Consider the following 25,282-nt stretch of genomic DNA (forward strand, 5'->3'; position numbering starts at 1 on the left):
TGACTCATCAAGGGTGAATGTGGAATGCGGACATAGGTAATTAGGCTTGGGAATCTTGATGTCATCAAATGAGTGATATGGTACTTTTTCTTGCATAGGTTAAAATTTCATAAAATTTGATGTTAAACACAGTTATTGTTCAGTTTCTGCACCCTCTGAAATCCTGAGTATCTCTCATATTTGGACCACTAACCAGAACACTGCTTGATTTAGAACAGACATCTGGAATACTAATAAGTATAAATATTGCTTGATTTCATATATTTATAAATATCTGACTTTTCTGGCCATTCCTTACAATAACGAGATATAAATAAAGTGTATCAAGATGAAAATATAAATGTGTAGGCTGGTTATGGTAGGGCTTAAAGTAATTATAAATTTAATGATGAGTTTAAGATATTTGGGCAATAATAAGACAACTTTAATTCCCAGCTAGTGTATGCCTATGTTGCTATAATCCAGTGCAAGTAAGAAGTAATATTTATTACATAAAAACATAAAAATACCTTTAGTGAGCAAAAATTTATTTGATTAATACATTAAACTAGAACTCCGCGAGTCGGACGTGTCGCCTGACGAATTATTTACTGTCGACATTATAGCTGTTAGATTGGCATTTTATTCATTAATAGACAATGATGTTGCCATTTAACTTTCAAGTGTAGGTGGCATTTGAACCCTCAATCAGATATACAGAATAAGTTTCAGGTTGAAACCTCCTATAGTTTACAAGATATGCCACAGACAAAACCTAAGCAAGAAAATTAACAAAGGGCATGACTCTAAAAATATGGCAGCAAGAGTAACGGTTCTTGTGCACTGCACTTGCCATCAATGAGATCTATCTAGCTATGAAGTTTCAAGTTGATACCTCTTATATTCTTCAAGATATGCCCCAGGACAAAACTTTAAGAATGAAAATTAACAAAGGGCAATAACTTTACAACTAAGAAAGCAAGAGTTACTGTTATTGTGCACTGCACTTGCCCTCAATGAGATATATCTAGCTATGAAGTTTCAAGTAGATACCTCTTATATTCTTCAAGATATGCCCCGGACAAAACTTTAAGCATGAAAATTAACAAATGGCAATAACTTTAAAACTAAGAAAGCAAGAGTTACTGTTATTGTGCACTGCACTTGCCCTCAATGAGATCCATCTAGCTATGAAGTTTCAAGTTGATACCTCTTATATTCTTCAAGATATGCCCCGGACAAAACTTTAAGCATGAAAATTAACAAAGGGCAATAATTTTAAAACTAAGAAAGCAAGAGTTACTGTTCTTGTGCACTGCACTTGCCCTCCATGAGATCTATCTACATATGAAGTTTCAAGTTGATAACTCTTATATTCTACAAGATATGCCCCGGACAAAACTTTAAGCATGAAAAATAACAAAGGGCAATAACTCTAAAAATATGGAAGCAAGAGTAACAGTTCTTGTGCACTGCACTTGCCCTCAATTAGATCTATGTTCATATGAAGTTTCAAGTTGATACCACTAATAGTTTAGGAGATATACCCCGGACAAGCGAAAATGGGACGCGGACACCGCCGCCGACAAAAGTAACCCCGATATGTCGTCATTTCAGGCGACACAATAAATGGAATGCGAGTGGAGCGAGCTAGAAAGCTTGCAACTGAAAGTTTATGCATTCCACACCCTAACAAATACGGTAGTGCTTTTCATTTTGGTGTTTTTTTGGCGCTTCAGGCTATTGAGCCTAGTCATTTTTCAGAATTGTGAGGACATTCTATACCCAAAAAGACTACATTAAATTATACGTTCACTAAAGGGCCAGGAAATAGAGGCAAATTAGGCATATACCGGTAGATGTTACTCTATTCATTGTGCACCCACCTTTGACAAAGAGAGACTGTCCCTGTCCCCCAAGAGTAATGATGGGTTCCCATGGTGCGGTGAGCTCGTGCGAGCCTGGGAGGTTCACCTGGCAGACCACATTACCCTGAAGACAGTCCCGCACCTGGACAGACCCGTCACGTGTCACTACCAACATCTGCATGATATTTCAACATATGTGACATGGAATAAAACAAATTTAATTTTACTTATAACATAAACTTTTTTTAGCTGCTTTTTTTTCTTATCCTATAAATTTTAAGAGCACAATTTTGGAATCAGATTAATTCAAACCTCAAAAATTAAATCATTAAAAAAAGCATTTGTTTTTAGACATAGTCTGCAGTTTATTTATCCAAGCAATATTGTTTTATGTTGTAAGCAAATATTTGACAACACTGTACAAGATATTACTGCACATGAAAGCTACAACATATTGCTGAAGGAATGCAGATGCTAAGTTTGGGATAGGCTTTGGTACGGCCTTTTATACATGATCACCATCTAACATGATCACCTCACTCAACTAGAGCATTCTCACCATGTGATTTATACATAGTCAAAGTAAATTCCTAAATAAAATATTGATTCTTCAGTAAATTTGAAATTAAAACTATTTTTTTTTAAAATAAGACAATCTTTTGTTTTATTTATTTCCTTCAGAATAACTTGAAATTTTAGTTAAACTTTAAAAGTTATCAAATGACATGAACACAGACTTAAGCAATTTCATTGGCTTTCTTGTGAAAATACTTTTTACTTCAATCAGAAGTTGATTGTGTCTTAAATGTTTGATATGAAGTAATTAGTTTAGCAAACTTTAAGAATTACAATGAATGGATTTAATAAAAACATATTTAAACAAATTACAGTCATCAATGTGTGTAGACAGTAATGTTGGAAATTTACCTTTTATTAACATGATTAATGATTTACTACAATACATTTTGCATTTATCCTTAATGTTTCATCTCAAATTTTAAATTAAGTTTTATATATTGAATTTTTATATATTGTTATTGATCAGTTAAGTAAGATTGATTTATGCCTGCTGTAAATGTTAAACAGTTTGAGCTCATCCAATGGAATGTATGGCAATGTGGAGTGCATCCGGTATGCCAGTGACACTGCATTATCCATTACAATAATAGTGTAAATACCTCTTGCATGCTCTAAGGAATCCAAAATAAAACATGCCAATTTAGTGGAACAATAAATCATATATATAATATACATGCACATATCTTTATAATATAGGTATATCGTTATGCATAGATATCAAAAACAAGTATATTAAGGACCAAGAGCATAATTTTTTATGCACTAGCAACCCCACTCAAATTGTCCCAGTTTAATTTTTATATCAATATTTAATGGGAGAAAAAAGTAATATTATAATGCACCATTTCTGATTATAAATTGTTAAAATGTTCTTGAGGGAGTTACCCCAAATCCCCATGCAAACAGTTTATGCCATAAACTTTCGGTTCTGAGGGAGGGGCACGTGCCAAAAGGTTTTGCCCTAAGTTACACCCTCTCTAACAAGACTTTCTGGATCAGCCCCTGCAATGTTTATAATATAAGATGTCCTAGCAGCTAGCAGGAATTCACGGCTATAAAGGGAGGTAAACAGTGTGTGTACTCACGAGGTCTGGGTGCTTGTCAAAGGGCTGCAGCAAGGTGATGCCATCATCATCCTTCTCCACTCTGCAGATGTGAAAAAAGCGACTTCATTATTGTTTTAAAGGTTATTTTGTTGTACTTATCAAAGAAAAAAAATACCTTTGTCCAGAATATTGTAAAACTTTGATTCTTTTTGTTTAGGACCTAAATTAAAAAATGTTTTTCAATTTAATTTGATTTTAGTTGATATTATTATGGATTACTAAATTTAAACAATTTGCATTATAGTTTTCTTATTTGCAAATTGCTGGTAACATACAGTTCATAGAAATAGATGAAATCATTTGTCCTTACGAGAGTGAGACTGTGTTGAGCTGGAGAGTTTGGTGGGGGCTTGTTGTGATGGTGTAGAGGGCGCTGTTGGCGCAACGTGCCAGCACGTACGTTGAGGGGGGCTGTGGGTAGGGCGGCCAGTCCCCAGGGTTCTGGGGATACAGGGCGGGGTCAAGGAATAACAGCTGCACCACAGGGGAATCATCTCGCACATTAACCACACCCCTACTTATACCTGCACACAAAGGCAATTATATACATGTTGTTGTTTTTTGCAGAATAAGACATGTCAATATTTTACAATATTTCAATTTATTAGCTTACAAAGAAATATGTATCATATATAACTGTGTATATAACTTCCAAAATGGATACTGGTCAGCTACTGTCAGGACTGTATTAAAAATAGTATGCATAGTAATTAAACATGTAATAAGGAAATATATATTTGAACAACTTACATGTTTCCAAGCCTTACCCATATATCTGTCCCAGATTAGCACATTGCCATTCTCCATGCCAATGGCAATGAGGCTGGTATCCATGGAGACCTGAGAACAAGTGATCTTTGACGTGACCGGCCACACTAGGTCAGCCTTGAACTCTACATCTGAAAACAATCAAGGTAGACTATGACTAGCATTATATTTTCTTTTAACACTGTTTTATTATCAAATTATATGTCTGATATATCAATGAAATTCCTTTTGACAATTGCAAATATTTCCCCGATGAAAGCTACATCTTTGGATATGTCTGGAATGAGAATCATGACATCATAATATACATGTAAGTATTGTAGGCCATGAAAAACTTAAAAGTGAGTTAAAGAGATTATTTTTTCCCACGTTATGGTAACGTCATATGACAAACTGTTTTCCGTTATGGTCAGGTCTATCTATTTACAAGTATATTTTTAAACAATTCTTGAAATAAATAATTAACTATTGGTGTAAATATGAGTAATGAATTGCATGATTAGGTGTCATTATTAGGCATATGAACGCAGTTGGGCTGGTTAACGTAACTCTTGAGTCCTTCAGACTTCACACACTAACCAGTCCAATTGTATTCATACTCTGATAATGAATTCAATCCTGCATTTTATTCCTTAAATGATATTATTTAAACAGATATGAAGGTTACAAAACCTTCATTATCAATGCTGAACCAATATGTTGACTGACAAACCAAAAAAATAGCATTTGAAAAGAAATAAAGGTACACAAAACCTCAACAGGTTGACAGTTTTTACCTTTAATTCAGACTGTTGTCAATATTTTGTCACTGTTGGAAACCACATAAAGCTAAATGAAACTGTTCTTTAATTGTTTTGAAATAAAAACCTTCTATAATATATAAGAGAAAAGAAAAAAATGTCTTATTGAAGATGGCACACCTATTACAAATGAACACAGACAAAACAAACTTTGTCTAGTGTAAAACAATAAATATCCATCTATACATATATCACACAGTATAACAATGTAAAATTCATTCATTTTTTTTACAAAGATGTATTATCCAATGGTTTTGCTGCAATTTATTAACAGACTTGATATACTGGACTAATTTTTTACATATTTATAGTGAGTTTGATTGATATAATTTCTAGGCATGTTTCATGTACAAATGTTTGCAATATTTTAACCCGAGTGTATACTTGCAAACAACCCAAAACCGAAGATTAATTCATTAAAACTGTCTTGAAAACACATTGTCGAGAATTAACATTAACCTTACTATTTATTTACTAACTTTCACCAAGTCTTTCAAAAAAATTTTTTTTATAAAAAATATACAAATCTAGGTCTTAGAACCTTTGGGCTAGATGAATGCATCCATCCTATTTAATGAAGCCTTTACTTATAATAATATCAGTATATTAAAGGAAGGTACAGTGCTGGAGAGTACCTTTGGCGGTCTTGATGAGTGAATACTGTAGGAGGTTGGAGGTTCCTGGCCACCACACAGCCACCACTGTTGGACGACCTGCAAACGGAAACAAATAACAATCCTAACCCATGATTCAATCATCCAAAATATATTGTTTCCTGCAAGTGATATAACACTTAAATATAGGACCGCCTTCATTTATTACCTTCAGCTTTCAACAAAAATTGATTGAAACCACATCCACGTGCATTTGTTTTCCAGGGTTATCATGTTACTAGTTAATCTCCTCATTGTTGAACAGTTATGTATGTTTACATCTGAATGGTTCCGCATCACTTTAATTACCAATCTGATAATCAGTTAAGTATGTCTCATTTTGAACTGAATCTATGACCAATATTGATTATAATTAAAGAAAACATTAACTCAAATGTACCTGTATGTTTTCGACAAGTTTCAATTCTTATTTGGTCACCAATTTTGCAGTAACTGGTTAATGAAGCTACATTCTACATTTTAAACAGTAGATATTTATCTGTTTTGGTTTATTGGGTGTACCTTCGAGGTTTGCCTGCTCCAGGCCCTGTGGTGTCATCTTCCCTGCGCACAGGAAGTGGAAGTGGGGGCACCTGCGGGATGACTTACATGTACAAATTATCCCTTACATGGCTTATGTCATCATAGTCTTTAGCAGCTATCATGGATTTCAAAATAACATAACAACATGTACATATATAACAGAAACAATTTAACCATTCAAAGATCATACTGATATGGCAATGACAATAAGGACTAATGCATCACCTTAACACTGGAGCGTGTTTATTGAAATGTTCTATATAGACATTAAAGCATTAAGAACAATGGTTATAACTCTGCAGAGCACAGCCACAAACAAAACCCACATGCACAAAATTTCATGCTTTATATGCCATTTTGAATAAGCCAAGGGCAATAACTCTCATTTAAAGGCTGCAGCTACACTCTATTCCACTGGTGCACAACTTCACACGTTGTCAGTCAAAGGGGAGACTTAATTCACTTACAATTCATTTGTTCTTAAAAGGATAAATGTATGTCATTTGATTCATGATTGATTAAATAAACTTAAACAAATTTTAAATATCAAGCCGACTTTGATCCTACAGAAATGTTGAAGTAGTTTCACCACAATTTGTTTTTTAGTTTCTCCTTAGGTTACTGATTAGAACGCATTTAACATAAAGCAAATAAGACATTACCAAATGCATGGTAATGTTTGAAACAGAAATGATGACTTGCATTTTACAAATAATCTAGCAAACATATAGGTACACAAAACCTTTATTTATAATCAAGACTGAGCTACAGTAACATAAACATGAAATGCTGCTTTTTCTTTGAACAAACATTTCTTTCTTTCCTGGTGACTCAATGATTACTAGTTTCTGATTATCATCCAAAGCAAATGATGATATTACAACAAGGGCTTGTATTCATAAATAATCTGAAGTCACTTCCTTATTTAAGTCATTTTCCTCACTGGTCATTTAATATAATAACTAAACAATATGTGAAATAAATGTGATATACATACTTCAAGTTATAAATACTCAAACCAGTGACAATTTGACTATGAAAATGTTAGGAACTGGAATTAAGTTAAGAAATGACTAAAGATTCTTTATGAATACCGGCACAGGACTGTAACTCAGTATTGAACATTGAGGTTGATACCACCCCTGGACTGTAACTGCAGTATTGAACATTGAGGTTGATACCACCCCTGGACTGTAACTCAGTATTGAACATTGAGGTTGATACCACCCCTGGACTGTAACTGCAGTATTGAACATTGAGGTTGATACCACCCCTGGACTGTAACTGCGGTATTGAACATTGAGGTTGATACCACCCCTGGACTGTAACTGCAGTATTGAACATTGAGGTTGATACCACCCCTGGACTGTAACTCAGTATTGAACAATGAGGTTGATACCACCCCTGGACTGTAACTGCAGTATTGAACATTGAGGTTGATACCACCCCTGGACTGTAACTGCAGTATTGAACAATGAGGTTGATACCACCCCTGGACTGTAACTGCAGTATTGAACATTGAGGTTGATACCACCCCTGGACTGTAACTCAGTATTGAACATTGAGGTTGATACCACCCCTGGACTGTAACTGCAGTATTGAACATTGAGGTTGATACCACCCCTGGACTGTAACTGCAGTATTGAACAATGAGGTTGATACCACCCCTGGACTGTAACTGCAGTATTGAACAATGAGGTTGATACCACCCTTGGACTGTAACTGCAGTATTGAACAATGAGGTTGATACCACCCCTGGACTGTAACTGCAGTATTGAACATTGAGGTTGATACCACCCCTGGACTGTAACTGCAGTATTGAACAATGAGGTTGATACCACCCCTGGACTGTAACTGCAGTATTGAACATTGAGGTTGATACCACCCCTGGACTGTAACTGCAGTATTGAACAATGAGGTTGATACCACCCCTGGACTGTAACTGCAGTATTGAACATTGAGGTTGATACCACCCCTGGACTGTAACTGCAGTATTGAACATTGAGGTTGATACCACCCCTGGACTGTAACTGCAGTATTGAACAATGAGGTTGATACCACCCCTGGACTGTAACTGCAGTATTGAACATTGAGGTTGATACCACCCCTGGACTGTAACTGCAGTATTGAACATTGAGGTTGATACCACCCCTGGACTGTAACTGCAGTATTGAACATTGAGGTTGATACCACCCCTGGACTGTAACTGCAGTATTGAACATTGAGGTTGATACCAGCTAAGGACTGTAACTGCAGTATTGAACATTGAGGTTGATACCAGCTAAGGACTGTAACTACAGTATTGAACATCGAGGTTGATACCACCCCTGGACTGTAACTGCAGTATTGAACAATTAGGTTGATAACACCCCTGGACTGTAACTGCAGTATTGAACATTGAGGTTGATACCATCTAAGGACTGTAACTGCAGTATTGAACATTGAGGTTGACACCAGCTAAGGACTGTAACTGCAGTATTGAACATCGAGGTTGATACCAGCTGTGGACTGTACCTGCAGTATTGAACATTGAGGTTGATACCAGCTAAAGACTGTAACTGCAGTATTGAACATTGAGGTTGATACCAGCTAAGGACTGTAACTGCAGTATTGAACATTGAGGTTGATACCAGCTAAGGACTGTAACTGCAGTATTGAACATTGAGGTTGGCACCACTTACTGGTGTATCTGTGTCTCCTCCTCCGTTGAGTACTTAGCTAGGTTGTCATGAAGATGTTCAAACACGGAGCGCCGCTGCTCCAAGTGGGTTGCTGTGAAAAGAACGTTGTTGCCTGTTGCAACCACCTCCCCAGCCTCCACCTTCCCACAAGCTGCCTGTAGGCTACTTACACCCACTCCTGTGTTAAGAGAGAATGGAAGATGTTGATTTTGTTTATAGCAGCTGCATATGTCAAAATATTTAAGGACAATGAGCTACACAACCCATTGTATAAGCTAATTCACTCAAAGTTGTTTTCAAATAATTTGGAGATATTGCTTAACACAAACTGACTACAAACTTGCTTCTCCGCAAGGCATGCCATGTTTGATTTTCATTCTGAGCGTATGTGACAGTTAAATTTACTGTTTAGTTGGTGGACACAAACTGTTCAACCCAGGCAAGCTCAGTTACAATATTACCAGCTACAGACCATATTGTAGCATTACATGATGTCAATTGAAAAGTATGAAAATTTGTGCAATAACTAGTTTCATAATTGTACAACGGTACAGTTGAGGTTACCTGTGATTGGCTGAGGTGGTTTGACCTTCATGATCAGCTGGGGTGCTCCGAATTTGTACTCTCCAGAAAGGGGGTCCTACACACATAAAAACATATACACATACATACATATACAGCCAATACTCTTAGGAAAAATATGCATCAATAATAAATCATTTATGTGCACATTTAAATGATCATAAAAGTACATAAAATATGAGTATACAAGTTTAGGCACATGTATTCATTAGTCATAAAAAGGTTTTTTGTAAAAAATAAGAAAAACACTAATGTCTGAAGGAAGTAAATGACATATAAATGTTATCTTTATGAAAGAAACTGTGCAAACACAACAACCTGGGAGTTTTCCACTTACATTATGATCACATTTACTTTGGTTCAAACCATTATACATTTTTGAACATAAAAGGTATGTATATTCCATGCAGTTAATTGCTTTGAAGAACAAGTGTAGCAATAGTTTTGTAAGGTCCTTTAAATGTGAAGTTCCAAACATTTCTATAATGTCCTCCAGTAAAGATAAAGAAAATATGTCAGTAAATGAAATTAAATTCATAACAAGGAAAAGTTTGAAAATGTGTACACAAATCTAGCATCCTAGAAATACAAAGTAGACATATTTTACTAAACTATCAATGTAAATAAAGCACTTTCTTTTCTTAGAACTTATTATTTTGTGTTAGAAGTATCTGAAATGTTAACAACACACTATCTAAAGGTATTTCAACTGGTGAATTAAGATCAGGAAACATGACATTGAAATAAAGGAAAAGGCTTGGAAGGCACAACAAAAGAACAATAAAAAATATTTCAAGGAGAGCCCAACCAAGAGATGATGTGTGCTGTGATTAAAGGTGTCATGTGTACATTTTCATTCCAAACACCAAGGTGACTTCAAACAACCAAGCTGTTACACTTGACCAGTGAACGGAATGTCTAATATCCTGAGTCCCTCTATAATTTTAATGATACTTATTATATATATAAATAAATATATAAACTTACTAATAGAATTATGAAGTTTAATAACCCGCAGTCATTTCAAATATTACTCAAGAAGGAAAAAGGCAACAGTTTTATCTCTTTCCGTCACAGCTGATAATGAAGTATTTTAAATGATGATAGTTTATATAATTCTAAAATGTTTAATTACTGCTTTTGATTTTAATGATATCATTCTTTTCACTGGAAAAAGAACATTTAACAAATCAGTGGAGGTAAAAAAGGATGAGACAGACTCAGTGGGCAGTTAGGTCAATGATGTGGAATTGTTGGAGGGCTAACTTACACTCTCCCGAGACTCAAGATTGAGTACAGAGGGGTCACCACTTGCTCCGGACCTCTCAGAGTTGTGCATGGAGGCCCCGCTCTCTGGCCTTGACAAGGGGCCAGGCTGGGGGCAGATTGACAACTTTACACTTAGTATAATGTATGGTTAACTGACCTTTAAGGATTAGTGTATTCCTCACATACACAATCATGAACTAAGCATAATTACTATATTGTGAAAGGGACAAACCCATGAAGGCTACTGTGTACATATGACTTTGCAACTATTCAAATGGAAAGGGCCAATTACAGGTAGAGATCAGTCAGAGACATGTTTGCAAGAGAAAGTCTGGCAACCAATCAATTCCAATTACAGAAGTTCTCTTGTCACAAGAAACCACTCTCTTTAAGATTAAAATAGTTCCAATCACAACAAAGCAGAGGCTTCAATGATATATTATTTGCAATACAAATCAAGATTCACAGTTACAATATATGGTATACATATATATATACATGTATATATATCACAACTTGAAGCTGCAGAATAAATTTTTTAGAGCCAGAACAAGTATATAACTAGAGGTTTTCATTTCTATATTACACAATGTATACAGTTAAATACATTTGACTCTTTCCCTTTTCTACCGCGGTTGGGTCTGTCAGTTCGCTGAAACACCGGTATGATGCTAAGTGAGTCCTGCATATGAAATTTACAAGTCTGTTTTATACCAGTTAGGGAACTAAGATACCAGTTTATAGTTCATTATACTGTCCAAACTCACTGGTCATCTTCGTTACAATGTCTGCATAGCAGGAAATATACATGAGCAGCACAAGTGCATGCCAGTGCTTAGCCGTTTTTTCTTAGCTAGTCAAGGGACATAACTTAACGATTATCAAAGCCAGAGATATACCTTGCTATATACAAATGCATATTGTCACTGGACATATATGTACTAAATTTGATGTGAATATCTTGAACAGTTTGTAAGGCTAATTGCCAAAGTTCAATGTTTTGCACAAAGACCCCGACACTGACAACACTAAGGCATTCACAAAACTTTTTCTGTGAAAACAGACAAGTTACACAACTTGTATCAGCTGAAGTTCTTTCAATCTAGTACTGGTAAATGACTACCATCAAATTCCATTCAATTTCAGAGAAAAAAACAATTGCTGTTAAAAGTACTTTTTTTAAACTTTAAATATTTTGAACCCAGTGCATGCAACTGTCACCAAATGCATTTTCATTCTGTGCAGATTTCTCACATAGTCTTGTTTCATCCGAGAGGGTGGATTATTTCGTGTAAAAAGATTAAAGCGCACTGAGCGACTAGAGCTAGATCCTAGGCTTTGAGCTAGCCCAATCTAAAACAGTTGTAATATAAAATAATGTAAATAAAAAAAATTCATCAGGCCAACAATGTAATACTGCTTGGTTCCCATCCCGCTACCTATAAAAATGTGTTCGGTAGATTGGTAGGTTAAAATTTATTTTATTATAATATTTTCATATATATCAAAGGACACTATTTGATTGTTCTTTACAGTGTACAGATTTATTAAGAAAGGACTAGGCATTCATTTATCCTGGGTTATCATGGTTTAACATTGGTTTAACATTTCAGAATATATTGATCAGGAAGGTTGAGCATAATGTCAATTAAATAAAAAATAATTCAGATGGCAATCACAATTTATTGATTTGCTTCGGTAGTAAATATAAATACATATTATAAAAAAACATTGATGAAGTAATGCCAAAAATTGTTTGTGTTGTGACAGTTTTTGTAGGTTTGTTGTGGGAGGGGAACCACACAATATTTTATTATTGGCCTTATTCTTATTACACTTTATCAACCATAAAATGTGCTATCTTAAGACTTAATGAATTCTAAGCAAAAATGCCACATCACCAGAGACAAAATCTATATGATTATTCAGAAATAAATGGTAAATGTTCTCTTTTGTATACATACAGGTGCTTTTGGAATAGATGATTTTGGTACTGGTGATTTTCGAGCCTATAAAAGCAAACGATGAACAACATGGAAATTGCTACATTCTAGCGCATGGGTACCAAGAGAAGCTTGGCCTTGGATTGCCTGCTTGGAAGGTTAAAGGCCACTCTAGGAGTACGCTCAGAATGTGCAGGTTTCTGATCTAAGGATGGGATCTTAGACACTGGTGCACGCTAAAATAGGATACTATGTAAGGATGGACAATAGAGATTTAGAATATATAAAAGGCTTGAAGACTTTCATAATTGTATAACAAAATTCTAAAAATGAACATCAAATGATACCGAATGACATTGACGCCTATAAAATCATTTCTAATATAAAGAAAATAATGTCTGATTGCATCGTGAAATGAAAAAGATCTAATTATGATGATCAGTTCAATTCAAGGGAGACTACAAAGCAAAAACTTTTTAATTGACATGCAGATTTGTATTCCACTTGCACAGATAAGTTAGCATACCTGTGACTGGTCGCCAGTGTCAATGGGAGGCACAGAGTTGGTCACCGACACTGCGCTTGGTCCACCATCCTCTGTCTCAGCCTTGCTTGGTGCAACGTCTGATGGCGCTACTGACTCCGTCTCCTGGCAGAATGAATATTCTTGCTGATCATGATGATGCATGATACAAGCCAGTTTTTTTACAAACATTATAAGAATATAGAATATCATATAGTGTTACTTGAAGCAACATATACAACAAGAAGACCCAAGACCCTAGATGGCTCACCTTATATATGGAACTCTAGCCAAAGCATGTTCTGGTAAATCAAGGACAAGAATTCAAAAAGTCAGAATAGTCAGGGCTATAATCATACATGGCAGGGATCTTCTGGTCCCACATTTTTATTCTTAATACAAATGGGAGCAGCTAAGAGTTGTTTCAATGTTACATAAAGTATGTTTGTATAAATCCAGGGCAGTGAATTTTGACCTACTAGTCAGATTTGGCCAACAACTGAACAAAGTTGAGATTTTGAGGCCATACAAATTTTACAAGTTTGAAAAAAAGCAGTTTAGAAATGCAGATGGTAAAGTGGTAATGATCTCATTGTGGACAACAGACAGTAGACGACAAAAAAAATCACAAAAGCTCACATTTAACCACTTTGTGGTCAGGTGAGCTAAAAAGTTATTCAAAGCCTTCAGCTAGCACTGACCTCTGACATTGCCTCATCCCTCTTTTCCTTCTCCTCCTTCTTTTTGATCGCTGTGACAATAGTGTCAAGGTCACTGACCCAGGTATCCCGTGGCAACTTGTGCACCTCCAGCCACATGTCATGTGTCCCAGCATCTACAATCATACAAAAGCTTTAGATTTTAACAAAACATGTCAAACAAATGATGACTCTCATAGATTGTTAATATAAAAATAAATTATCTATTACAAGCACAATACTTAAAATAAATACATTTAACATGTTTTCTTTCAGATAAAAATTGTTCTTGGCCAAAATAAACCTTTTTTCCAGCAAACATAATCATCACATCAGGAATTACCTGTTTATAATTTATTGCTAGCACCTGCAGTATTGTCAAATGATTTATTGAGACAGTAGTAATGTATGGTCAGCTGAACATGCCTGTAACAGGCCTTTATTTATCCCAATTGCACTACTAGTGCAATAAAAATTGACAACTTCAAAAACAAGATTTGATCATTAATAGACATTTTCTGCATGCTGGAAGCTTTCAGTAGCTCAGATTTTCTACTTCAAACAAATTGTAACACTTAAATTCTGTCCAGAATAAAAATCTCCTAAAGTTCCTACTTGCCAATCTATGACAAAATCTCTTCAATTCTTAAACAACAAACTGTGTGGCTTGACTATATGGTGCTCACTTTCTTTAAAACTAATATTTTCAGCTCTGTCAATCCTAAGTGAATAAATCACAAGTTTGTCATCACATAGTACATGTACTCATCGTACTTTGATAAAAATTTAATCAATATTTTATACTCTTTTATTATAATCATTACACCAGTAAATCCTAAAGTGGTGACATGCATACAAAAATTATAATTATTAATAAGTGGGCAGGTGAATCTTGATTTGAGAGTTACGAAGGCTGTAATACTTACTCTCCATGACAACTCCCATGTAATCTCCACAGGTAGATGCTTCTAGTTTGTTTACCAACAGCTTGTTTTCAGATTCCTAAGCAATAAATGCAATATTGGTAGATATGTAAAATATCTGGTCCACTGAGAAACCATTCTACTCAAGTATTTATCCATTGAATTTTAAAAAACACATCTCCATATTATTACTATGACTGATGCTTCATACTGAAGCTCCATAACAAATATTTAATACTATTATTTACTAATTCAGATTATCAATATGGGTAATGCGCATGTCATCTGCAAAATCTTACCGGGGATGGATTTAGGACCTTGATCAAGAAAAGTTTGTTGTAGGTAAAAGCAAATAGCCTTGCCACCCCTGAAACACATTCTTTATAATTTCCTGTTTTATCACATAATAACGTCTTAAGACTTCTATATTTACTGATAATTACAATCTAAATAGAATAGAATGTTTGTTCCTTTCACCATGAGTTTACAAATTACATAATCAGTTTTTAAGATTATTTAAAATGTTTATACTACACAATATATTTCCTTTATGCTAGATTTTCTAAACATGTCTCAAAGTTAAATTTCTCAATATGAGCCATATGTATACAGAAAAAGATTAAACAGTTAATGTTTAAACAAGTATGCAGTTATTGAAAGACCAACCCATATCATCAATGGACGTAATCATGTGGGTATCAGGGCCAAGCGTGTAAGATTTGAGGGAAGCCATTTCTGCCCCATCTTCTTCCCAGTTGCACACAATGCCATGAGTCTGAGAGTCCACCACAACTAGACCACAGGGCAGCCCAACAAAGATAAACTGTCCATCTCCACTATTACAGATGCATGTTGCATAACTTAATTTCTGTAAAGACAAAAAAAAATATGAGCCCCAAATTTCATCAATTTTAAGAAAACTTTATCATATTGTCTTTTATTTATAATAACCATTACAAATATATGACTGACAATATTTGTATACAAACATAAAGATAAAACAGCATTTCCAAGATTTAAACATTATGCTTTTTATTTTCTGCCAACAGGATTGCCGAACAGATTCTGATTTTTGCATTCAGAAATCCTCTGTGGAAAACAATCACCAGATTTCCATTAAGTTATTACCAGTATTTGGTTTCATTAAATTGGTTATTTTAAGCTGTTTGTTCATGTCAGCTGCCTAGTAGATAGAGAGACATTGCACCATTTTAACACTAACAAAGATATAATTATTTATTTTTGCTACACAATCAATTTGGCATCCAGGCTGTGCACGCCTATGCCAAATTAATGGTTTAGTAAAGAAAAAACAAACAATAACTATAACTGCTATGTAGAAATACACAAGGTTGTTCAATGAAGGCTTTATTTTGACATTAAGACATTAAGTGTCTACCAAACAACATTTTAAAGAATCATTATATCCCAATGAACCAGAGTTTCCGCCATGGCTTTATGGCTTGTCTGGCCAAGGTGCCTTCTGCTGGCAAGGCTAACTATGAACATGCATTAATTGTGCTAACATGTTTAAACGCACACATCGACAAGCCACATCAAATCAATCACCAATTTTGAAAAATGTTTCTGCTGCAAAGTCAATGGTCAACTGACAGCCAGAAGGCATGTCGGGAGTATTTCAATATTTGTATCAGCCAATCAGGATCGACAACTGCCTGTCAAGGTGTCAGTCTGTAGATCAACAGTGCTGTTTACCCCTAACTACTCCTATAGTTTATCACAACAGGAAGGTGTGAAAAACACCAGTCCATCTTTATAATTGCTTATGATTGCGAAGTAAATAATAAGTGTTTTCCTTATTTGGGTAACATAAATTGTGTGCCGTATAATTTTGTTTGTGTGCCGTATAATTTTGTTTATCAATCCAGAGTCTGTTTCGAAAATGTCCTTTTGGTTACCAATTATCAAATTGTAATTAAGAAGCATTATGTAGGAGATGAAAATAAACACCTATCATTCTTCTACCTTTAAAATTTTGAATAAGGATAAATAAATCTGATAAGACACATTTGCAAACGATGAGCTGTTGCAGCTTTATATATAATTATATGCAGTCACCTTACAAGAAGAGTTTAAATTGCATTGTATTGTTGTCATAATATTGATGATTTTACCAAAACCCATACTGGTAACAACCTAGATCTCATAACTCACATGCTCTGGACTCCTTTGTGTTCCAGCATGAAGACACTGTGTTTTACACATGTGAACTTGTTTAAAATACATGAAATCGAACCGTTTTGATTCTAAGATCAAAAAAATATATTGCAGGAGGGGACACCTGTTTTGATCCATCCCCTCTCACCTTCTGGCAGAAACCCTGCTATGAATGTATTCTTAAAAGCTATCTTTTGGACTTCAGTGTTCATATTAAAACTGCATAAACTAAGTATACCTTTAAACAGTGATAAACGTAAAGCTTCAATGCATACATGTACTGTCAATGGTACATTCTCGATCTTTGAGTTTGATATATATATGTAATAAAAATAAATGAAAATCGTGTTAACGATTAAAAACAATCTTTAAGAAAACTCATGCTTCATTTTTTACTTGTTTTTCTGGGTGCTGAGAATTGGGTACAGCTGTGTTCAACTGAACTGATGGTTTATACGCTGGTGGTCTGACTTTATTAGCCTCGGCTACCCTTTCTTCTTCACGTTTTGCAATAACCTCCCAAGTGTCATCAAACAAACCAATAAGAGTTTTGTCAATCATTCGATAAGGTTGTGGGAGACTGTCTTTTTGCAATTCAGGATCAAGATTGTAGTCATCTTCCGCCTCATGCTGAATCTTATCCAGTGATGGCGGTGTGTAACTGACATTTTTTCGGATGTAAACAGGCATTTTTAATGTTCACACTAACTCACACTATAAGGAAGAAATTTGTGCTCTACAAAATAAATTGTATATATATTTCTTCTTTAAAAATGTAAAGTTTCAAAGAACTTATAAGATATCAGGACATAACTTTTTTTATGCGTTTTGTGTCTACAAAATTGTTTCCAAGTCCGCCATGACACCGGAAGTATAAACAAATCCTAGAAGTAGAAACGACGATACAATCCGTTAGAATTTGTTTCCGAATTTGAGCAGGTGCTCGTTCTCAATTTTGACTCTAACGCAACACAGACTTCTGTTTCTCAAGTGTTTCAATCTAGATTGTTTTAAATATCAATCAAAATGACAGATTTAATTTCAAATATAATCAAATTTAATGCTCAAACTAATGGAAGAGACAAAGTTTGCAGGTAAGTTCTATCTTAGATATTTAAATTTGACTGGCTAATGGCATGCACCAGTCAATTGTTACCACGGCCACCTCAGGTCCGGGGATAGCCGGGGAAATGGGCTGTGTTTTTACTTTCCAGGTGGCCCCACAGTGCCATGTGAATGCGATGGTTTTGTCTATGCGCACAGTATAGCGGGGAATGGGCCTTACCTAGGGTCCCTGGGGTGCAGGGGCATTTGGCGGGGTTTTTACCAGCAGTTCGTTCCCTCAGGACAGGGATTTTGCCAGGGCTTGGCTTAACAGAAAGTCAAATTCCCCGCTATTCCTGGGAGCTGGGGGGTAAAGTATCAGTTTAATTGAAAATTTCAGAGATTTATCAAATTTTACATACTGAAAAGCTAATGCACCAGTCAATTGTAACCATGGCCCCAAAGTCCGGGGATAGCCGGGGAAATGGGCCGTTTTTACCTTCCAAATGGCCCCGCAGTGCCCGGATGAATGCGGTGGTTTTGTCTTCGCGCCAAATATACCGGGGAATGGGCCTTACCTAGAGTCCCTGGGGTGCATTTGGTGGGGGTTTCAGCAGCAGTTCGTTTTGCTGGACCGAAAGTCAAAGTCACCGCTATTCCCCGGACCTTGGTGGAGGTGTTGCTGTGGTTACAATTGTCTGGTGCATTACCTTACTAGAGTAAAATAACTTTTTAGACTCTCCCTTCCTCACAAGGCTCCAATCAAGTCTATGCTGATTGCTCTTTGTGAAAATAGTATTATGTTTGTGTAAACAAAGAAGAAAATTGAATGATTTTTGGAACAGTACATAACACTGTTTGTTTTTTGGTGATATTTATATGGGCCGCCCCCATAGGGCAGTGGTAGAGCGTTCACTGTGGGTGCGGAAGATTAAACCCCGGACGTGTCAAACCGAAAGATGCTAAAATATGGTACCCATAGCTCCCTTGCCTAGTGCTTGGCATTGAAAGACTAGTGCTGGGAAAATGGTGTACTCGATCCTGGTTTAACCCAGGAAAGTTGTAAACCTAGTATTTGTGCTTCAAACAAGGATCTAGGGTATTAAATCTGAATGTCTCATATCTCACTCTGTTTCTTCCAATGTCTAGATTTGACTGCAAATTGCTGTCACTTCTATCTCATGTCACTTATGGCATTTAAACACAATTTAAGTCGTAATGGCATCACAGAAGGGTCAAGTCATAGTGCAGCCTATGGACACTGGCAGACCTTGATAAACTCAAATTAACAAACAAACAGAGGTATTTTTAAGGCCTCAAGCTAAAAAAAATCACTATGAGAGTGTATTTCCAAAGATGTTTTATTTACTGTCATAACAAATACCTGTGCATTATTAAAACCGTTAAATCACTTTTGTTGCTGTCGAAAAAAATATTGACTGTCGGGTTGTGAAATGTACTCTTTCCATTTGTCAAGACACTATTTTCAACTTTCAGGACCGAAGGTCACCCTTCTCAGAAACAAAAATGGTACAATTTGAAGGGGTTAATGTAGTAGTCCCAGGTTTAACTGAAGCACATTTGATGCACACAATGGATATTTTTTTTAAATGCACTGATTTTTTGCTCAAAATTAAGCACACCTATTCCAATATACCGGTGTAAATGAATACAACAGTCTACAGCTCAATTTTCCATCAAGATTTATATGGAAAACTGAAAAGTAATGTCATTCATAAAATGTAGGGGAGGGACATTACATTTTTTATGAACAAAAAATACCAGACAAGCATAGAATCAGTTCAAAGAAGAGCTCCCATTATGGCACAAGGGATAAACTAGATATTGTGCCGTTTTCAACACATTTCCTAAAGAAAAAGGCATAATTTAACTCATCATTAATTTATAATTCGACATAATTATTGAAATGTATTTTTATTAAGTATGTATAATTTAATTTGCAATGGTCTACATAATTATCGTCTTATACCCCCTGTGGTTGCTGACGATGTGGTCTTCAAAGAAAGTACTCCTATTAAAATTGAAAGCTGATATTGGTAATTATTTACGAAAATTAAACCATCAATGGATTTGTCCCTATCTCTCATTTTATTTTTAAAAGGCTTCTTTTTCGATACTAAGGTACATGTACTAAGGTTTTAAAAAATAAAATTTTATTAAAAACTTTCTAAAACTAACTTTCTGAAACCCTTACATAGTCCCTCAGAATGCTTGAAGAAGATACCCTACTCTAATTTTTGGAAAGCTGCAATTTCACAAACTGGAACGGCTTATTTTGTAAACTCAAAGTTCATATTCTAGATTTTGTCAACTTATTTTCATTAGGAAAGTGCTCATGAATGATCTGATAAAAAAACTACCTGTGTCGTGTTTGCTTTTGCGTAATTTGCAAACATAGGACAGCAGATAATGTATATTTTTATGAATGTCACAGGCAGACATTTTAAAGAGAAGGCTCATTCAATACTACTTAGTTATTCAGAATACATTTTAGTGTAAATCATAATTTTGTGATAGACTGTTGTTTAATTTCAGTGCAATACTTTATAAGTTTCAGTTAAAAATTAATGATTAAAACTTGGATAATATTAAGTAAAATCTTATTGATTAAGAAGAGTCGAGCACAGCGAGGAGCCCTCATCTTAACCAATAAGATTTTACTTAATCTTCGAATAAAACCTACATTTTGATTTCTGCCATATTCAGTTTACAACTTTGATCATGCTGCATGTCATGGATCTGCGGGTGTGATGTTTGAATATTGGCGTCTCTGTAATTATGTTGCATTGCATATGTTGTATACTGAAACTTGATTGAAAGTTGTTCTGAAAAGACAGAAAAACGATTAATTATTTTAATAACAGTTCAGACTTTGAAATTTTATACTGTTTCCTGTCATTTAAATTCACAAGTTTACAGTGATTTTGATTTAATTGAAAAGGTTAATGCGATAATGTTATTCTAATTTCATAGACCATAACTGAATTTATTATTTAAGCAATGAATGTAGTAAGTTAGTCAGTACCTGTTTATTTGTGCCATTGGAAGAAGACATTGTCACGATATACGAGGGTTGCCCGGAAAGTTTTGAGATTGCATTCATAAAAACAAACCACTAATAGGATGCATTTACAATTTTATCAGCTGACAGTTATATCTAATATAAACAAATCGTGAAAATTTCAACAATTTACTATGAAGTGAACGTATACAACAATACTTGATCATTAAAACTTTTGACTTAATTCATGTATTGAGGAGTTAAATCCATTGGATAAAACACAGACGTATACACTTTAAGGCTGCAAATTTGCATAAAAAATCCATCTACCGGTATTGTCAATCATAGCTGCAAACAAGAACTAAAATGTTGGCCATATTATAGTATACATGTACATGCTTGTAATGACAATTTAATGTACCAATTAGGTCCCTGTGGCGAGCATATTGTTTGAGTTTTGTCCCTAGGTCAGCAAATATGATCTTTATTAAGAAAATCAGGGATGTGTGCCAGCATTTTACTATTGGCTTATTTAAAAATACTCTTTGATAGTAAATTTTGTTAATTGAGAATAGAAATGTACTTTTTACATGAAGTTTTTAAATAACATTTGGTAAGATAATGATGATCACTAAATGATCACTAAATATCTCCAATATGAACAATCTAAGGATCAGTATGAAGTACAATATTTATCATCAGTTACACTTTTATTTAACATAAATCATGTTGACTGTTTTTCAGATTGGTCCAGTACAGTTGCCGACTGGCATGGGGGCGTATACAGGACACAGACAAGAAAGACCTCCTGCAGACATTGAAAACTGTGGAGGGGATGCTGAGTATGACCAGAAAATGTGAGTTTGATTCCATCTAATGGACATAGACACATTAACAGCCTTTTGTGCATTCACCTTTATATGAAGCCTTAAAGGTCAAGGTCACAGATAGAGGTTTACCATTATTAAATGCTGGTATATTAATATGCAGTTTAGTTGGTGTGTCTGGGTTGTAACTGTGTCATGCACAGAGGGATTTAAAATAAATTGGCACCTGTGTTCAGTTATAATAGCTCTTCCTGAATGTAGGCACGCAAGTTATTGGCACCTGTGTTCAGTTATATTAGCTCTTCCTGAATGTACATTTAGGCACGCAAGTTATTGCATAATCCATTGCACTTTGGAGCCATTCATCACTACCTGTTACAGCTCTTGTTTTAAATAATGTTGATGTTTTTATTGTTGTTGTTGTTGTTTAGAGAGTGGGGTCAGTGAATTGTAAGAATAAAGTTTTTATATGATTTTATTTATAATGATTAATTTATATTCCCTATAATTATTTTCACGTAAAACATTTTGTATATGATTATTTTCAGTGCTTAGATTTGGTAAAAGCTTGGACTTTATACAAGGAGCATTGAAAAGTATACATCTGAAGGATAGTGTTTTACGATTAAGCATCACGCTATCGAAGATAAACCAGGCATTCTATCTCCTGTTTGATCACTTCCTATGGTTCCACAATGTGGGGGCAGTGAAGCTTGACAAGCAGTACTGGTCGGAAGTGTCGTCTCGCTTCTACCTGGCCACCCTGCTCCTCAATCTTGTTCGAGATGTGTACGGCATCTACTGCGTCATTATGGAGGAAATCAACTCTGCGAAAGAGCGAACCAGTTCCAGCACTTACAGAAATGGTGAAAGCAACCATAAAACAGTAACAAGGCGACAGATAAGTGCTCTTGAGATCCTTAGGATGAATATTCCACTGATGTTGGACACTGTAAAGAATGTGTTTGACCTTGCTATTCCCATGAGTGCCCTACAGATGGTCAAGTTGTCCCCGCAGAAGCAAGGCATGTTTGGGATAGTTTCTTCCTTGATAGCTGTGGTTACAGTCTGGAACCCAAACCTCAAAGTTGTTCCATCTTGAGTGACAGTTTATTCTTTAAATAGGCAAAAAATGTGATACAGTTATTGCTCATACTACTGAGGAAATTATTTATTCACAGGACCTGCAATTTTGTTTATGACATGAAAGCAGTGAGAAAAGAATTGTTCTAATACTTGTAAACTGTACAGATTTTAATTTGACAAGAAATCGTGAATATAAACAGAATGAACAATTATTTATTTTTAGATAAAATGTAAAATATTTTTTACCGTGATTTGTAATGCTTTTAGTCTGATTGTCTACTCAGCATGGCAAAAATTATCACGATCGTAGGAGGAGAACACAGGCTGATGTAGCTAATGTTGTTTATTCATTTTAATTATGTACATGTAATTTATATGCTATACGCTATAAATCTGATTTTATTCATTTTAATTGAGCATCCATTCTGCAGCATGATTAAAGTTTTTATGTAATCATATTTTTATGTTAAATGTCTGTTCAAGCATAATATGTTATCTGATAAGATCATCCTACTGATGTCATTTCATTATCTTCTACATTTTAACACATACAGCAAACATTTAATACTATGATGTGTGAAACTTGTGATCTTCTACGATTTTCCTGACTGCATATTCGATATCAAACCTTAATTGTTATACTTTAGATTTAAATGTACAGTAGCTTACATGTATATTAAAATTAATAAAATACCTATTATATTATTAATATTGTTTTAGCAATGCTTAATTCTGATATCAACAAAAAGTAATATTAATACCAATAACTGGCTTCTATACGACTAGAACTACTATCCCTTTGTCTCAAATTGTAAGTCATGTAAATAATTGACTACATGTTGGTTCATTGTATTATTTCACCTACTGAATTGGCCATTTGAAAAGATAACAACACAACTAACGAAAGGTGGAGTATTCTTTTAACTTGTCTTGGTGTTTTTTGGCAAAAATGGTGTTGGCATTGTCATGCAAAAAATGAATTTTGGCCAAACATGTAACAAACACTGTTCATGATATTTAAATCACACTTTGCACAGATTTTGCCAACTTCCCAGAGTCAATAAGCACATGCATAGCAAGGCCCATAACTCTGGTTTTAGTAATCTTCCTTTATGTTAAATTTTACCCCTTTTACGACTAAACAACCGTACACTAGCATTGGCATTCCCTCAGCAGCACTCGTGTTTCATACAATTGGCTCATAAACAGTTAACCATTTTTAGCTCTACTAGCCAAAAGTAATGTGTACGTCGTATGTGCGTCCGTGCATCAATGCGTCTGTAAACAATATCTTGTGAACACAATACAGTCTTCAGTTTTGATTGTATCTCGATGAAACTTGTACAGTATGTAGATATCCATCAGAGCTCGATTCCTTGTGAAACCATCTAGATCCACCCATGCATGACTAGATTTTGTGCCCTTGAAAGTATAAAAAATACTATTTTTAGCCATGTCTAGGATTAAAGAGAGACAACTTGTTTTATGTTGTACTCTCCCTTGCCCTTGTTGAAGATCCAAATTGCAATTTAAAGGGGTTGGTTGATTTTTAGCTCTATTGGCCAAAGGCCATTTTTAGCTCTATTGGCAAAAGCCCAGATGTGTATGTCATTCGTGCATCCATCTGAACCCAATCGTTTGTGAATGTTTGTTCAAATTTTGCCCCTGGGGTCATTGACTGACCACGCCCTGGGGTTCACAGGTTTGGCATACTTTAATTTGGAAATATTTTTGTCTGACACCGCTTGGCAGACCCTTGCTATTTTAAATAGGGCATCATTTAGTGGTCCGCTACGATGATTGTTTAAATTATGCCCCTTGGATCGAAACTGGTTCTTCCCTGGGGGTCACAAGTTTCCTCGAGACTTTCAAAATCTTGTTTTAAACCACAAGGCTCAAACCTTTGATATTTGTTTTGGAGCATTATATGATGACCCTCTAACAAAACAAGTGAAATTATGCCCCTAGGGCCAAAGCTGCCCCCCCCCCATCATTTTGACTTACTTGAAGATTTCGGGAGGGGGATATTGTTTTGGCATTGTCCCTCTGTCCGTCCGTCCGGTACCATATCTTGGTAGGCATTGATCAGAAAATGTTCAAACTTGGTCAGAATGTTTCCCTTGATCAAATCTCGACCACTTTTAAAAGTGGGTCACTTGGGGTCAAAAACTAGGTCACTAGGTCAAATCTTAGAAAAAAATTGGAACATA

At 35.2% G+C, this 25,282-nt stretch overlaps 2 protein-coding genes across 8 annotated transcripts in view; one reads left to right on the top strand and one right to left on the bottom strand.

The window, feature by feature from the left end:
• Window positions 1-17,972, bottom strand: part of LOC128228735 (WD repeat-containing protein 93-like) — a 30,861-nt gene extending 12,889 nt beyond the window's left edge. For 2 of the 7 annotated variants that reach the window (XM_052940215.1, XM_052940214.1), the window contains exons 1-16: window positions 17,490-17,972; window positions 15,582-15,783; window positions 15,215-15,282; window positions 14,919-14,994; window positions 13,996-14,129; window positions 13,298-13,420; window positions 12,793-12,837; window positions 10,830-10,934; window positions 9,542-9,617; window positions 8,978-9,155; window positions 6,276-6,346; window positions 5,736-5,813; window positions 4,300-4,431; window positions 3,843-4,056; window positions 3,512-3,572; window positions 1,866-2,022 (exon numbers count right to left, since the gene is read on the bottom strand). In XM_052940215.1, the coding sequence (XP_052796175.1) occupies window positions 1,866-2,022; window positions 3,512-3,572; window positions 3,843-4,056; window positions 4,300-4,431; window positions 5,736-5,813; window positions 6,276-6,346; window positions 8,978-9,155; window positions 9,542-9,617; window positions 10,830-10,934; window positions 12,793-12,837; window positions 13,298-13,420; window positions 13,996-14,129; window positions 14,919-14,994; window positions 15,215-15,282; window positions 15,582-15,783; window positions 17,490-17,783 (2,014 nt within the window). In that variant the 5' untranslated portion in view covers window positions 17,784-17,972. Of the gene's footprint in view, window positions 1-1,865; window positions 2,023-3,511; window positions 3,573-3,842; window positions 4,057-4,299; window positions 4,432-5,735; window positions 5,814-6,275; window positions 6,347-8,977; window positions 9,156-9,541; window positions 9,618-10,829; window positions 10,935-11,435; window positions 11,511-12,082; window positions 12,182-12,792; window positions 12,838-13,297; window positions 13,421-13,995; window positions 14,130-14,918; window positions 14,995-15,214; window positions 15,283-15,581; window positions 15,784-17,489 lie in introns of all 7 variants that reach the window. The other 5 variants (XM_052940216.1, XM_052940218.1, XM_052940217.1 and 2 more) reach the window with 5 other exon arrangements.
• Window positions 17,973-18,041: 69 nt separating this feature from the next.
• LOC128228736 (peroxisomal membrane protein 11B-like) lies at window positions 18,042-23,781 on the top strand. The gene is made up of 3 exons (XM_052940221.1): window positions 18,042-18,187; window positions 21,904-22,016; window positions 22,535-23,781. Exons 1-3 carry the CDS (start codon window positions 18,120-18,122, stop codon window positions 23,086-23,088), a joined length of 735 nt encoding a protein of 244 aa, XP_052796181.1. The 5' UTR covers window positions 18,042-18,119; the 3' UTR covers window positions 23,089-23,781.
• The last annotated feature ends 1,501 nt before the right edge of the window (window positions 23,782-25,282 follow it).

The sequence above is a fragment of the Mya arenaria genome, chromosome 3 (assembly GCF_026914265.1).
Source record: "Mya arenaria isolate MELC-2E11 chromosome 3, ASM2691426v1".
In the NCBI taxonomy this organism is placed as follows: domain Eukaryota; kingdom Metazoa; phylum Mollusca; class Bivalvia; order Myida; family Myidae; genus Mya; species Mya arenaria.

Bases quoted from the DNA above. Each gene is read 5' to 3' on its own strand.
- LOC128228736 (XM_052940221.1), top strand. From the start codon at position 18,120: ATGACAGATTTAATTTCAAATATAATCAAATTTAATGCTCAAACTAAT. The intron at 18,188-21,903 runs GTAAGTTCTATC...ACTGTTTTTCAG, and splicing joins GGAAGAGACAAAGTTTGCAG to ATTGGTCCAGTACAGTTGCC. The intron at 22,017-22,534 runs GTGAGTTTGATT...GATTATTTTCAG, and splicing joins GCTGAGTATGACCAGAAAAT to TGCTTAGATTTGGTAAAAGC.